The sequence below is a fragment of the Myxine glutinosa genome, chromosome 8 (genome assembly GCF_964187855.1).
Source record: "Myxine glutinosa chromosome 8, kmMyxGlut1.1, whole genome shotgun sequence".
Classification (NCBI taxonomy): Eukaryota; Metazoa; Chordata; class Myxini; order Myxiniformes; family Myxinidae; genus Myxine; species Myxine glutinosa.
Window position 1 is genome coordinate 93,518,479 of NC_136268.1, and position 14,954 is coordinate 93,533,432.

Consider the following 14,954-nt stretch of genomic DNA (forward strand, 5'->3'; position numbering starts at 1 on the left):
GTTGTAACGTAAATCTTCGCCGCAGTCTAAGGTCTTTTGCACTCTGAAGCAGGTTCTCCTCAAGGAATTAGCTGTATTTGGCTCCATTCATTATTCCCTCTATCCTTACAAGTCTCCCAGTCCCAGCCACTGAAAAGCATCCCCAAAAGCAATGCTTCCACCACCATGCTTCACGGTCGGGATTGTGTTAGATGGGATGTGCTCGGTTTTCGCCAGGGGAACAAAAGCATGATAATGATGACATCATAGGTGAAGTGGTATACAGTGCATCCAGAAAGTATTCAGACCCCTTCACTTTTTTCACATTTTATTATGTTGCAGCTTTCTGCTGAAATCGTTTAAATTCATTTTTTGCCTCATCAATATACACTCAATACCCCATAATGACAAAGAGAAAACAGGATTTTAGAAAGTTTTGCAAATTTATTAAAAAGAAAAAACTGAAATGTCACATTGACATAAGTATTCATACCCTTTGCTATGACACTTGAAATTTAGCTCAGGTGCCTCCCATTTCTCTTGATCATCTTTGAGATGTTTCTACACCTTGATTGGAGTCCACCTGTGGTAAATTCAATTGATTGGACATGATTTAGAAAGGCACACACCTGTCTATATAAGGTCTCACATCTGACAATGCATATCAGAGCAAAAACCAAGCCATGAGGTCGAAGAACTGCCTGCAGAGGTCACAGACAGGATTGTGTCGAGGCACAGATCTGGGGAAGCCGACAAAAAAAATCTCTGCTGCATTGAAGGCTCCCAAGAGCACAGTGGCCTCCATAATTCTTAAATGGGAGAATTTTGGAACAACCAGGACTCTTCCTAGAGCTGGCCGCCTGGCCAAACTCAGCATTCGGGGGAGAAGGGCCTTGGTAAGAGAGGTGGCAAAGAACCCGATGGTCACTCTGGCTGAGCTCCAGAGATCCTGTGTGGAGATGGGAGAAACTTCCAGAAGGACAACCATCACTACAACACTTGTAACTTCCAGAAGGACAACCATCACTACAACACTCCACCGATCTGGGCTTTATGGCAGAGTGGCCAGACGGAAGCCTCTCCTCAGTGAAAGACACATGAAAGCCCGCTTGGAGTTTGCAAAAAAGCACCTAAAGGACTCTCAGACTGTGAGAAACCAGATTCTGTGGACAAACACAAATCTCGTGTCAAATCGTTCAACTCCGCTTGGCTAAAGAGTTTGGGATGACTTGTCTCGCCCGTAGGTTGATATGTACCAGATATGTCACCATCTTCCATTTGTTCATCGGAATCGGATGCCGAATGTCTGCAGTTTTCGGGTGCTGCTGGAATTGGAAGTCCTGGTCCATGAGGCACTGGTTTAATGGCAGATGGCACGTCTGGATTCTTTAAGTGTTGCTTGTTTTTTCGATTTATGCCTAAAATGAAAGAGATAGACATACCGTCAAGGGGGTGACATGATATATAAAGTTAAACAATTTAGAATGTTTGGGAATTTATTAAACATAAAGTTAAACTCAAACAAATCTCGAAAAACGTGAAAAAGCTGAATGCCTCAACTCTGTGTTTGCCTCTAAATCTTGTGTCCCAAACCCATCCCTCTCTGTACCCACCATACCCAGTCGTACCCTGCTGCTCCTGGACTCCGTGTCCTTTCCCCCTGACAAGGTGGAAAAGTTTCTGTCAACCCTCGACTCTGATTCTGCAACTGGACCCGACGGCATCAGCCCACGGGTCCTAAAATCCTGCTCTGCTGCTCTATCTCACCCTCTCTCTGTTCTCTTCACCCTCTCTTTTGCTCAAGGTCAACTGCCATCTGCTTGGAAATCAGCCAACATCACCGCTTTGCACAAAAAAGGTGCAAAAACAGATCCTAGCAACTACAGACCAATCAGCCTTCTCCCAATTATCAGCAAAGTCATGGAATCCATCATTGCTTCTGATATGAAATCTTTCCTCTTCTCCAATGGCTTGATCTCTGATCATCAATTTGGTTTCAGACCAGGTCACTCTACTCTGGACATGCTGCTTCTGCTGTCTCAACAATGGATGGAGGTCCTCAATGCCAAACAGGAAATTAGAGCTGTCTCCCTCGACATATCACGTGCCTTCGACACGGTCTGGCACCCCGCTCTGCTCACCAAACTCTCCTCCTTTGGTATCCATGGAAATCTCCACGCATGGCTGGCGGACTTCCTCTCTAGTCGTCGTCAACGTGTGGCCCTGAATGGGTTTCTCTCATCTCCTCTTCCTGTTCAGGCTGGAGTTCCCCAAGGCAGTGTTCTGGGCCCCGTGCTTTTTCTGGTCTTCATCAATGATCTCTCTGACTCTCTCGAAAATCCTCTCTATCTCTTTGCTGATGACTCCACTCTCTGCCGCTCCATTCCTCTTCCCTCAGATCGGCAGTCTGCTGCCTCCTCACTCTCTGAAGACCTGGACAAAATCACAGACTGGTCAAACAAGTGGAACATGTCTTTCAATCCTGACAAATCTCACACTCTTACTATGTCTCTCCGAAAAGATCGACTGGACAACCCTCCCATCTACTTTCTCAACAATCCTCTCCAAGAAGTTCTGTCGCTCAAGATTTTGGGTCTCACTATCTGCCATGATCTTTCTTGGGAAAACCACATTTCCAAGCTGGCCTCCAAAGCCAGTCGCCGACTGGGCATCCTCCGTCGTGCGAAGTCCTTCCTCGGCACACCTGAGCTCCTCACCACATACAAGGCTTTCATCCGCAGCTCAATGGAATACTGTTCTCCCCTATGGGCCGGTGCTCCTGCCTCACACCTAGCTCGGCTTCACGCTGTTGAAACCAAAGCTTTCAGAATTATTGGAATCTCCCGCGATGAAGCTATCTCTGAGGGCCTTTCACTCACTCACCGCAGGCAGGTAGGTGGTCTTTCTGTCTTCTACCGACTCCTCTCCGGCCTTGCACCCCCAGCTCTCTCTGTGCTCTGTCCCCCAAATATTCCTACAGGTCGCACAAGATCTGCCAGCAACCCTCTGATGGTTAAACTGCCGAAATCTCGGCTCTCCGCTCACCTTCACTCTTTCATTCCTCTTTTCTCCCGCCTCTGGAACAAACTCCCTCACTCCCTTCAATCCCACTCCTCCCTCCAGGTCTTTAAAACAGCTGTTCACCACCATCTCTTATCTTCCCCCATCCAAAACCTTGATCTTTTCTACCCCCGCTAATTCACCCCAGATCCACCTTGTTTGAAATTCCAACTTCTTTCCTGGAAGTCCTGGCAGTGTCCATATGTTTTATACCTCTCCCACTGCCCCCTTCCCACGCCCCCCCCCCCCCCAAAGCCCTCGCCCTCTCTCAGATCTCTCGATGTCTCCATGTCTCTCGGTCCCTGCTCTCAAATGTTGTGTTTGTGTCCTTCCCCCTCTCTCCCCATCTTGTCTACCGCTCCCTATGTTATATGTTTTATGTGTCGGTTTGTCTTTCTGTGTGATTAATGTTCGCTCTTTCACGAGCCTCGATATTGTATACAAAAAAAAAAAAAAAAAAAAAAAAAAAAAAAAACTCACCTTGTAGGTTTGTCATACAGAAATAACAGTCATTAGTATGATCTCTTCCCTCCCTCCACGCCATTGGGATACCAAAAGGCAGACACTCAATCTTCTTGTGGCTCCAGCGCCGCAGACTCTCAACGCACGTTTTGCAGCATATGTGAGGGGCAAAGGCTTTGTCCTGGTCACCAAGTTTCATTCCAAAGTATGCGTGATAGCTTTTCCTTACAAAACGTGTGATGTTAGACTGCCGGTCTGGCATGGTCACTTTACCACAGATATAGCAGAACTTGTTTGGGTCATTCTTGCACTTTCGATTCATCGTGAATCACAGTAATGTTATAGTAAGGAGGACACTACGCAGGATGTACTGCCGCTCACGTGCACCTAAGTGGACAGGAGACACCAGACTGAGCCACGCAGCTGCTGGAGCGACTGAAGTTGGGTGTTGCCAGAAACAACGATTTATCTATATTTTTCTGAAATTGAAATGAAAGTAATTGAGAAAGCACTTTCTTCCACATTAAGTGTACTTGTGTGTCATTATATGTATAGTTTGTACATTTTCTATCAATGTAAGTCTGATTTTGAATTTAAAAAATGCTAATTAAAAAAACAAAAATTTTGATTATTTTTTTTCCTTAAAATTGAGATAGCATAAAAACTTGACCTGATTGAGTGAAATTAGATACATTTCTGAATTCAGCATGCAAAAAACATATAAGAAACGTTGAGATAACCTCGACCTCTGAAAAAAATATTTCAAATGCAGCCCAGTGTAATCAAGAGAAATGGGAGGCACCTGAGCTAAATTTCAAGTGTCATAGCAAAGGGTATGAATACTTGTGTCAATGTGATATTTCAGTTTTTTCTTTTTAATAAATTTGCAAAACTTTCTAAAATCATGTTTTCTCTGTCATTATGGGGTATTGAGTGTAGATTGATGAGGGAAAAAATGAATTTAAAGGATTTCAGCATAAGGCTGCAACATAACAAAATGTGAAAAAAGTGAAGGGGTCTGAATACTTTCTGAATGCACTGTACCAGCAAAAAATGTTTTAATCAAATTCCTTATCCTAAAAATCTGAAATTACATGCACATGATCTATGACCTATTTGTATTGAAATATTAAATTTATGACATCATAGGTCACATGGTTTGGCAGCCATATTGGATTTAACCTAAAACCTTTTTTTTTAAATCTTCTCCCAAACCACCAAATCAATTGACTCGAAACTTTGTGTGTCATTGACTCGGCATGGCGATTAAAAGATGATCACGAAAACATCATTGCTCACGTGGTGATGCAGCCATATTGGATTAAAGGACAATATTAAATAATTATATCTCTGAAACCGCTTACCCGATTGATGCGAAATTTTACAAATATCATCTACCACCACTGTTGCATATAGTTTGAAAATTATGATGTCGTAGGTCACGTGGTTTGGCAGCCATCTTGGATAGAAAAACGAACCTTATCCGATCAATATGTAACTTCACAAACGTGATCCCCTACCCATACAAATGCAGAGTGTACATTTTAAAGGTCATATGTCATGTAGTATGGCAGCCATATTAGCTTGAAAGCCGATATTTTAAAAAATCCTTTCTCTGAAACCGCGTTACCGATCGACGTGAAACCTGTCATAGCTGGTGAAAATATGATACTTGAAAACAGCTGAAGGGATTTAAATCAAACTTGTTTATTTTTAGTACAGTGATCGAGGGCATCTACCCATTGTGGTACTATGTGGAGGCATATTGGCGACACAGTCGCATTGCTCTACTTTAAATAATACATCAATGAGCACAATAATTTTAATTGTTTACAAAACAATAGGATTAGTTCAACATACTCTATTTGAATGCTGCGGTATTGGCCAACATAAGATTTATACTTCAAATGAGCTGCTTTACATAAAGTTTATTGACAGCTTTCTGGTTGTTGGTTATTGGAGTTTTCCACGTCAGCAAAATTGATTGCTTAAATTGGAAATGGTTAAAGGCATGACATTTTGAAATTGACTAATTATGAATCGGGAGAGAAATTATTGATTATTCTTTGACAGGACATGAGGAAATCACACAACACATCATGGCAAACTTTTCAATGCAAGGATATAAATCTAAGCCATGAGAATTGTTTTTTTCTTTTGACAGAATTGCTGTCATTGCCCTGTGTGCAATCTGTGCAATGGCCAAGTTGGAGAAATATGTGGAGGGAAGTGCGTCTGGCATGTCTGTCTTCATGACTGCTGCCCTTGGCTTAGCAGAGCTACCGAACTTCATTTATTCCTACTTAACACAGGTAAGCCCTTCCCTCTCACTCATTTTTTTCCAATCAAAAGTCTCTCTCAGCCTGTCTGTCTCTGTAATGTTGCGCGGTGGATGAGAGTCACACTTATTGTTTGCATGCAGAGGTAGCACTTCTCCATTTAGCTACACAGCATTCACTGGGCATATGTATGGATTTAGATAGCCACTGGGCTACAATGGCATGAGGAGTTCAGCTTGTAGGACATACATGCCACCAGAACCAAGTACTGCCTGAGAGGTGGAGTGGGGCACAACGTTTGAACCTCCATCCTGAAGTGGTGAAACATTACGCACTTTTAATAGAAGTCTTTAGAGAGGAGCTGAATTATTTTATATTTTTTACCATTTTTTTTGTACATATTTTACATTGTGTAATGTAAAAATAATTGTTCATTGCCGAAATTTTGTACAATTATATTTTCAACCCTGAGCAGGTTGTACAGGAAGTGTCCAGTATACAGCTAGATTATATACAGTATGCTAGAAGAAGGTTATACAGGAAGCAACATCAGTGCTGGTGAGAGCACTCAGGGTAATGCCAAAATGGCAGCATTCATAGTTGCAAGTGCTTTATTTATTTGAGAACCACGTTCTCTGTTCCACTACAGCTCTGCATTTGCACTCAATTAGGCACAAATAGCACAAAACTCAATAGGATGTGTGTAATTTATGCGAAAGGGATTGAGAGTGTGTGTTGTGAAATGTATAGGATATAAAATTAAAGAGGGTGAAAAGGAACAGAAGTTATACTAACCCATGCTCGCAACGCATAGTTATCCCAAGTATGCAATCTAACTTAATTGCTGAACAGAATACTAAGATATAACTGACTAACTTTGTGTATGTGCTTTTACACGCCCGAGAGGTGCACAACGTCCTCTTTCAGGATGACAACCATCACAATATCCTTTTGAAATGCTCATGTAAGTATGTGGTTGCATGTTATTTTAAATCTGTTTTTGCTGAAGTGAATGAATTAATGGAATATTGGTGAGCGGAATCTATGTTCTTACAGTTGCGATTTCCACCGGGCCTAAGAAGGCTGCTGATGGCTGGCACCCTTGGCACCATGGTGTTAGTACTTACTGCTCGGCACTTGCGACGGCGGCGTGGCCGTGAAAAGCAACCTCCAGCTCTTTGGGAACCCTCTCCTACTGAAGTACTCAACCCTTTCAATGCCTTAGGACGACCACCACTGACCAGGATATGTAAGAGTCTGGGTTTGGGACATTACATAGCACACCCTCCCTGTAAATAGCAATACCTGGCAATGGCAATGCTTCAAAAACAGCAGTTGTCCATTTTTGCCTCTATTAATCATTACAGAGGTTAATGCATGCTGATGACTGCTGATGACTGATGACTGATGACTGCTGGCCAGCCAGAAATGAATCTGTGGATTGACTCCTTTGCCCATGTGTGGTCTGACGACCATGCTAGTAAAAGGCTTCAAAAGTTTATGTAGGCTGACTGATGCTGTGGTTAGCAGTGTAGCAGCTGGCACCGCATTAGGCAGTGGGTGGTTCTGGGTTTTTTTTTTCAGACGGCATCTATGCTGGTTCCACCCATTTTATGATGATATTTATCATTGAATTTGAAATCAAAACTACTCAGCCAACAAAACCTTTATGTTGCTCAATGGAGTACTGATCTCCCCTATTAAGCTGATGCACCAGTATCATATATATATGTCTCTCCTGGATTCTCTAGATCTAGAATGTAAAGCTCTCAATATTATTAACATTTCTTGTGACGAGTTGGTAGCCACTGATTTATTTTTATCCCCACGCTGTTTGAAAAAAAAAAAAGTGGATATTGTAATCAGCCCCATCTGTCTGTTGTCCTTCAATCCGTCACGCCATCCCCTCGTAAACTGTTGTGCAAAAATTCACGAAACTTCGTAGTTATGATAACCACACGGCATGAAAGTGCAAGAGCAGAAACACTTCCCACCCCCCACCCCCGCCCTCCTCCCCCGCTCCTCCCCTCAGGGGCCCGGTCAAAAGGTCGAATGCCAAAAGTGCAATTTCGGGCACATTTTAAAATATATTTCAATGAAACTTTTTGTATGTGCAGAGATACGCAGATTATATATGCAGTTGTATATGCAGATGCCCCAAAGTGGAGGCCTAGTTTCACAGGGGTCAAAAGAGAAGTTTTTTTTTTTAACTCCAACTTTGATATTGGGTAATTCCTGGTGGAAATGTTTGCCATCTTTCAACTTTGCTTGAGGGCGGAAGCATGGCGATTTGTGATGGAGTGCCATTGACCTCACTCTTGTTTGTTTTAAACTACATCATCTCTGTTGTAGCTCTCAGCCATCAGACCTTTCACAGCTCCTCCATGATGTATGCTTTAAGTAACCTCCTCCTGGTCAAATCCCCAAAATCCAGGCTTACTGCTCATCCACACTTTTGTTCCTCCTTTCTCCTGTTTTTGGAACCCCATCATTGAGGCTGTTCAATTCCAGTCTTCTCTCTCTGGCTAAGTTGTTGGTACACCACAATCTCATATAATCCCTCATCCCTCTTCCATGTTTTTTACGACCTTCATTACCCCCACCCTCTTACTTGCTGATTACTGTGTTTCCTCCACTCCACAATTCCTTATTTTCCTGTTCATTCATTCTCTTCTTATTGTGTTTACCTTTTGCCCCTACTGCCCCACTGTCAACATATTATTATTTTGCTCTCTGTCACTTTGCTCTTCCAGCCTGTATTTTGTATACAAAAATAATTTTAAAACTTTTTTCGAGGATTATTCGGTCAGGAGAAGTCGGTCTAAATTTTCTTCACGTATCGGAGGCTGATTGATTTTCACATACTAGGGCATGCCCGTACTATATCTATATCTAAAATTGAATAAAATTGTAAAACACGATGAAGGTTTTTTTTTTATCTCAGAAGAAACCTATTTATTTTCTTCCCTTCACAGCAACGCAGAATGTTGTTCGGAGGGCCCTGGGTCCATCAGGCCGAAGCCTTGGCAGCTCATCAGTTGGACTGCCACTCATCAGCCATATACCACCCTCAAGCTCTCTCCAAAGCCTGGCTTCGGTATGATTCCAAAAGCTTTGCTATCTTACACCAACGACAGGTTTGTTGTTGTTGTTTTTTTGTTTTTGTTTTTTTTGTATAAAAGATCGAGGCTCGTGAAAGAGCGAACATTAATCACACAGAAAGACAAACCGACACATAAAACATATAACATCGGGAGCGGTAGACAAGATGGGGAGAGAGAGAAGGAAGGACACAAACACAACATTATTTTGAGAGCAGGGACCGAGAGACATGGAGACATCGAGAGATCTGTGAGAGGGAGAGGGCATTGGGGGGGGGGGCATGGGAAGGGGGGGGGGTGGGAGAGGTATAAAACATATGGACACTGCCAGGACTTCCAGGAAAGAAATTGGAATTTCAAACAAGGTGGATCTGGGGTGAATTAGCGGGGGTAGAAAAGATCAAGGTTTTGGATGGGGGCAGATAAGAGATGGTGGTGAACAGCTGTTTTAAAGACCTGGAGGGACGAGTGGGATTGAAGGGAGTGAGGGAGTTTCAGTATGGGCGGTATTTTTATTGTTATTATTAATAATATTACTATTATTATTGCTATTTTTAATCAACAAGTATTAATCAAATGTTAATGAAGCATTATTGCATTTTTAAAATATGCAATACAGGGTTAATAGTGTTGAGTGTGTGCATGCATGATATATGGCCTGAAACAGTCCATAGGTTAGGTATGAAATGTCACCTGAGGCAAGGTTTGATCGATCCTGTTCCATGATGCAAGGTTGGTGTGGTATTAGTGAATGCAATTTTTTGTTGATTCTGCTTTTGCTTACTTATTTTCTTAATGTATCCTAACTCCCTCAAGCTAGTGTCCAAATGAGTAAGACTGATGGAGAGGAGACCAGAAAGCTACGTTGTTCATTCGCAAAAGCATATGAGTAACAAACCATCAAGCATCTTCCTTTGAGATATTACCTTGTTTCTTGGGAATATACAGTCGTGGCCAAAAATATTGGCACCCTTGCACTTTTTCAAATAACTCACAATTTTCTCGAAAAACAAGTTGAAATGGACAAAAGTATTTGGTCTCCACAATTCTTTATTTCACTCTTAATATTACATTATTTATCATTACATATTATCTTAATATTACATAATTATTATTACATGTTATCTTAATATTACTCTTATTACTCTTAATATTACATATTATCACGCCAGGGGGTTGACTCAGCCTGTCATCCTTCCGAGGTCGGCTAATTGAGTACCAGTTCACTGGTAATTCCCTGTTTGTCGTTAAAGGCGGCAAAAAGGGTTGGCGTCAGGAAGGGCATCCGGCCGTAAAACATTGCTTCAAAAAGGGGACCGAAAAAACAACAACAACCACGGTTCCCGAAAAAGGCCAACCCCTGCTTCGCGGGGAAAAATGGCCTCCAAAGGTGGGGTTTTTTTTACTCTTAATATTACAGAATCTTTGTTTTTGATTCAAAACTTAATATAACCTTTCAAATCAGAAAATAAAAAGGAATGGCATTGACAAAATTATTGACATCCTAGACTTAATATTTGGTAGCACAGCCTTTGGACAAAATAACTGCAGTCAAGCGCTTCCTATAGCCATGAATGATTTTCCTACACCTCTCTACTGACAGTTTGTCCCACTCTTCTTGTGCAAACTGCTCCATTTCTCCCAGATTTGAAGGGTGCCTTCTCCCAACTGCTGTTTTCAGATCTCCCCACAGTTGTTCAATGGGATTTAGATCTAGACTCATTGCTGGCCACTTCAGAACAGTTGCCAGTTTTGTCTTGAACCATTCCTGGGTGTTTTTTGAAGTATGTTTGATGTCATTGTCCTGCTGCAAGACCCATGCCCTTCGACGGAGACCCAGCTTTCTGACACTGGGTTCAAAATTGCACTCAAAATGCCTTGGTAATCTCCTGGTTTCATGATGCCATGCACACATTCAACCAGTGCCATAGGCAGCACAGCAACCCCAAAACATCACTGAACCTCCTCCATGTTTGAATGTAGGGTATGTGTTCTTTTCTTTGAAGGCTTCATTTTGTCTTCTCTACACAACAACAAAAGTTTCTGTGAACTGTTCTGCAATTGTTACGGATCTCGAAGTATGGCACTCCCGTTAGCAAGGGGGGGGGGGGGGTTAATCCCCTTGTCTTGATAAGCTGGCCGTCTCCGGTCCTGGAACTATCCCGCTCCTTTGCGGGATGAGATTGGCCAGGGTGATTGGTCAAAGGTTTCCCAAATACCTTCACCAATCTCTCCGCAACGCAGGGGGATGAGTCCCTGCTCGAACCGCGGATGTGATGGTAATTGCCGAGCGGTTTAGCAATCCACGATCCGAGCCGTTAACAAAAGGACTAAACCCGATTATAGCGGTTCCTATATCGTGCCAACGATATTCAATTGGGGACAGGACGCAAGCGATCGGATGAGAGGAACCAAAGAATAAGAAGGGTGAAGGAAGAACAAATATGGTTTATTAATAGCTATCTAAAAGAGGAAACGAAAGAAGGGAATATACAAGAAGAAGGAAATAAAAGGACACAGGGCAAGCTTATCTACACAGTCTTAACTTATCACGACCCCAGGACAAACAGACACACACGGAATGGTAGCTGGTAGGGCAGGAAGGTCCAGGCAGATGGTTCCAGGCGATGGGGTCCGTCCAGGCTCCAGGTCTGCAGGCGAAGAACGGCAGGCAGCTTCGCGCCTCATTGGCGCGCGACCGGACCTTACATATGTGAGGGGCTGGAATGCTCCGTACGTATAGCGTGCCGAACGCTCTCAAAACCAACGGCAGTTCGTGTCAAACCGATCGTCCCAAGCGATCCTCTGCGCAATGTTCTTATCATTCGCCGCCTCTGCGCTGTTCGCTCAAGTTTGCCGATCAGCTGCCGATCTTCTCTCCTCTCTGCCGATCATCTCCCCCGCATCTCCGATCTCCCCCGCATCTGCGCAAAAGGTAAACACCGCCGCGAACTGAACTGTTTTCTGTAAACAAAGAAATGATGTGCTTTACTAAAAAGCTCTAATTTGGTCTCATCTGTCCACTGGACATTTTCCCGGAAGGATTTTGGCTTGTTCCGATGTTTTGGCAAACTCCAGTATTGCTTTCTCAGCAGCGGGGTCCTCCTCAGTCTCCCACCATAGAACCCCCTTTAATTGTGTTGGCGTTGGATGGTGCTAGTTGAAACTGTCATACCTTGTGCCTGAAAGTCAGCTTGAATCTGTTTGGCAGTTGATCGAGGTGCTTTCTCCACCATTCGAACAATCATTCGCTGCAATCTTCGATCAAGATTTCTCTTGCCGCCACGTCCAGGGAGGTTGGCTACAGTGCCATGGGCCTTAAAGTTCCTCACAACATTGCATACTGTGGACACAGGAACATCAAGGTCTCTGGAGATGGACTTGTAGCCTTGAGATAACTTGCTCATTGTGGTACACACAGTGACACAAAACAGCAGAATGACTCCTTTTCTCGACTCAAACTGGTTGAATGAGTGATTTTTATATTGTAGGCACCTGCATCTCACCACAGGTGAGTTCAATTCCAAAGTAAAGGAGAATCACCTGCTTGAAATCTATTTCTAACAACTTGTAAAAGGTGCCAATAATATTGTCTGGTCCATTTTAGGATTTCTGTGTGGAATAAGCTATTTCAGCTTTTTTGTTTTGTTCCACTGCAAACCAAAGATATACATATGTAGATACCAAAATATTTTTTAATTTCAACAATTTTCTGGAAGAAATGGTGCATTATTTGAAAAATGTGCAAGGGTGCGTGTGTGTGTGTGTGTGTGTGTGTGTGTGTGTGTGTGTGTGTGTGTGTGTGTGTGTGTGTGTGTGTGTGTGTGTGTGTGTGTGTGTGTGTGTGTGTGTGTGTGTGTGTGTGTGTGTGTGTGTGTATATTATGTATATACAGTCATCCCTCGCTATATCGCGGTTCACTTTTCGCGGCTTCAGTACATCGCGGGTTTTTCTCGCTAGTATATGTAAAATTATATCGCGGATTTTTCGCTATATCGCAGGATTTTGTGGTATAAATGTATTTTTATATACTATTATTTAAAATATTTTTGTGGTAAAATAAGCATTTTCTAGCCTAAAAAATTAAAAAACGTAAAAAAATAAGAAAAATACAGTAATTAAAACATATTACAAGAAATAAAATACTGTACATAGTGTACAGTAGAAGAGTAGACAAAGAGTCCTGCGTATGGAAAACGCAGATGCGGCAGCTTCCACTTGCGCTAGTTACCCACGTAATGGGTAACTGTAATGCTCTTTCTGGCTGTGCAGTACATTCATCAATCATCATCGTCATCACCTTCGTCGTCATCAGTACTGCACAGCTAATTCATCATCATCTTCATCACGGAAGTTGTAGTATTGAAGAGCCGGGGCTCTTGCTTGATACGGACGAAATGACGGGCAAGACACAAACTCGTCCGAGAAGATATTTATTCTAAAAACCAACTCGGGAACACTGTAAAACCCGTTTATCGGGCTGCATTATATTATAAAGCACAACCAGAAACCGAAAGCCATGCTCTCAAGCGTGGCGTGCTTCGGTGGTCACGTGATCAACAGGTGTAGCTGATTATACCCGCACGCGCGGCACGCTTTGGCGGTCACGTGACCAGCCACTCTGGCGCCGGGGATCCCCGCCGGTGACGTCACCGGCTGGAGCAAGGAGATTCTAATGCTGGTCTTGCTTGGGGAACCCATGGGTCGCTAAAGTATCTTCAATGGTGAGTACCCATTATAATTTTATATGTTGTTAAAATTACGTATGTTTAAGAGTGTAAAAAGTGTTTGAGTATAGGAAGTGTTTATAAGAGTATGGGAAAGGTTAATAAGAGTGTGAGAAAGGTTAATAAGAGTGTGGGAAAGGTTAATAAGAGTGTGGGAAAGGTTAATAAGAGTGTGGGAAAGGTTAATAAGAGTGTGGGAAAGGTTAATAAGAGTGTGGGAAAGGTTAATAAGAGTGTGGGGAGGGTCATAAAGCTTTAAAATATATATAAATAATAAAATAAAAATATGGTCGCTACTTCGCGGATTTTCGTCTATCGCGGGGGGTTCTGGAACGGAACCCCCGCGATAAACGAGGGATCACTGTATATATATGTATTGTTACATATTTATGGGAATGTATGTGAATTCCTATTCAGGTCTTTGCTTATCAATGTGTAGTCGATTAAGGGTTGTTGTGGTTGGAGGGTCAGGAGCCCTTCTGGAAAAAGAGACCGGAAACGGAAGAAGAAACACACGAGGTCAAGGGAAGCGACGAGGATTCTTTTTCCTCGCCCCGCTCCGGACGAAAGGTGGGATCGATCTTGAGCCACGTGGAAAAGCGGCGTTCCCAAGCCCATCTGGCGAGAGGAGTTTACCGGGACGTGTACCTACCCGGTGGACACGTCAAGTTGCCGTGGGGCCGTGCACCGACCCAGCGTCTGGCACCGTTCGCGGCACCGTCTACAAAGACGCGTACGGGTCGCACGTTGGGGGCCTAACACGCGTTGCAAGCGGCGTGTGGCTTTTGCTTGCTTTACAGTACCCGCTTCGCGTGGCCACGAGGGGGCTGCAGCCGTGGTTCCCGGTACGATACATGCCCGGTGGAAACACGTCCACCCGGGGTTCGTTCAACCGCCCGAGTGCGGCGAAGCCGACCATCATCTTGGTCAGGAGGGGCCCAGAGACATTGTGAGGGACAGAGACCAAAAGGGGGTCGTGAGTACAAAAGGGGACACACATATATAAGATGGCCATCTTAATCATCTAGGGGATTGATTGTGAATTGTTGATGGTGGATTGCTCGGGGAAAATATCCTTGATTGTAGCATTGAAATTGTATGGTATCATTACCCTTGAAATATATCATTGAAACTCAGTTTTCTCTTGGGTGGAATTAATATGGATTGCGTGGCGAAAGCGCATATATGATACAACTTTCTGGCGAAGTTCCTCTCACGGTCCGGGGGTCACCGAGACCAGGTAGTCACCGAGGGGACCACGTAACAGAATTGGGGGCTCGTCCAAATTACGATTTGCGGATTCGCAATTGGGTCTACGTCCGGGATTTAAAATTGTATAACATAAT

General features: G+C 43.3%; 1 protein-coding gene across 2 annotated transcripts in view; it reads left to right on the forward strand.

Moving 5' to 3' along the window:
* MIGA1 (mitoguardin 1) overlaps positions 1–14,954 on the forward strand; it is a 102,451-nt gene that overhangs the window by 4,071 nt on the left and 83,426 nt on the right. For both annotated transcript variants that reach the window (XM_068124855.2, XM_078783548.1), the window contains exons 2-4: positions 5,666–5,813; positions 6,837–7,029; positions 8,756–8,877. In XM_068124855.2, the coding sequence (XP_067980956.2) occupies positions 5,666–5,813; positions 6,837–7,029; positions 8,756–8,877 (463 nt within the window). The remainder of the gene's footprint in view (positions 1–5,665; positions 5,814–6,836; positions 7,030–8,755; positions 8,878–14,954) is intronic.